The 1,010-nt window shown below is 50.1% G+C and overlaps 1 protein-coding gene across 1 annotated transcript; it reads left to right on the top strand.

Moving 5' to 3' along the window:
- Positions 1-174: 174 nt before the first annotated feature.
- On the top strand, positions 175-1,000 carry Pmar_PMAR015726 (conserved hypothetical protein; the record flags this gene model as incomplete). Its single annotated transcript, XM_002776907.1, has 5 exons — positions 175-260; positions 308-422; positions 567-676; positions 726-888; positions 946-1,000. Coding segments are annotated over 5 exons (529 nt in total), but the record flags the coding sequence as incomplete, so codon positions are not given.
- Positions 1,001-1,010: the final 10 nt, after the last annotated feature.

Below are 1,010 nucleotides of genomic sequence, written 5' to 3' on the forward strand. Positions count from 1 at the left end.
GTAACGCAGACAACCTACGCCTTAGCGGATCCGGATGATCCGAACTCTGAGAAGCAACTGGTAGTGTTCTTGGGTCCACTTGGTTGTGTGAACACCATTGCTCCCTTTGGACCAGTGTGTTGGTAGATATCCGAGGACTCGTACAGTAAAATTCTCATTGGGCGGATACCGATGATGCTAAAGTCGGAGTACTGTTGGCTTAAGAACCAGACGGAGCGAGGCTTGGTCGAGATGGGAGAGTGCGTGTTCGATCAGGGAGGGTAGTGTGTGGGGGTCTCAGGGCGTTCAGGGTAGTGGGCCCATACAGGTACTTTATCATCAATGGGTCAGAGAAAGTGCTAATTGCGATGGAGAGGATGGCCAATAACTTTGTGTATTGCTTCCAGAAGAAGCAGCCAGCGAAGTATACGTGGATATGTGAGGTAATACTATCCCTAGACGGGACGTTTGAAGAGCGATGAGAATGACGGATATGGCTTGGTGAACCTCATGATAGTTCTCATGTGCTGAAGTGCAGCGCTAGTGGGCGAAGTTAGTGATTTAGTCGATGACCGTCTCATTATCAGATTCGGTCCCAGGCTGAGGGTATGCTCAGCACAAGTGGGTTCTCGGTGAAGATGTTGGCCAATCTGGGAGGGAGGAGTGCGGCTAGAGGACAGATCGTCTGCTCAATGCCGTAGGATGGGCCTCCCCTTGGGTCGGCTTCTTGCCATGTACGATATTAGGTATATCAACGCGGACATCCCTGTGGTTATTCTCTTCCGAGCCCTGGGCTGCGTATCGGACCGTGAGGTTATTGAAAGAATCGTCTATGACTTTTCCGATACACAGATGATGTTCTTATTGAGGCCTAGTATAGAAGAGGCGATGCCGATCATGAGTCAGGAGGTAATAGTGATGATCATGATGATGCTGGTGGCTGTTGGATATGATGCCTGGTGGCAGGTTGCCTTGGACTTCATCGCTAAAAGAGGGCCAACTATTGGGACATCGAAGAGTGGTCGTATACA

The sequence above is a fragment of the Perkinsus marinus genome (assembly GCF_000006405.1).
Source record: "Perkinsus marinus ATCC 50983 genomic scaffold scf_1104296952848, whole genome shotgun sequence".
In the NCBI taxonomy this organism is placed as follows: domain Eukaryota; phylum Perkinsozoa; order Perkinsida; family Perkinsidae; genus Perkinsus; species Perkinsus marinus.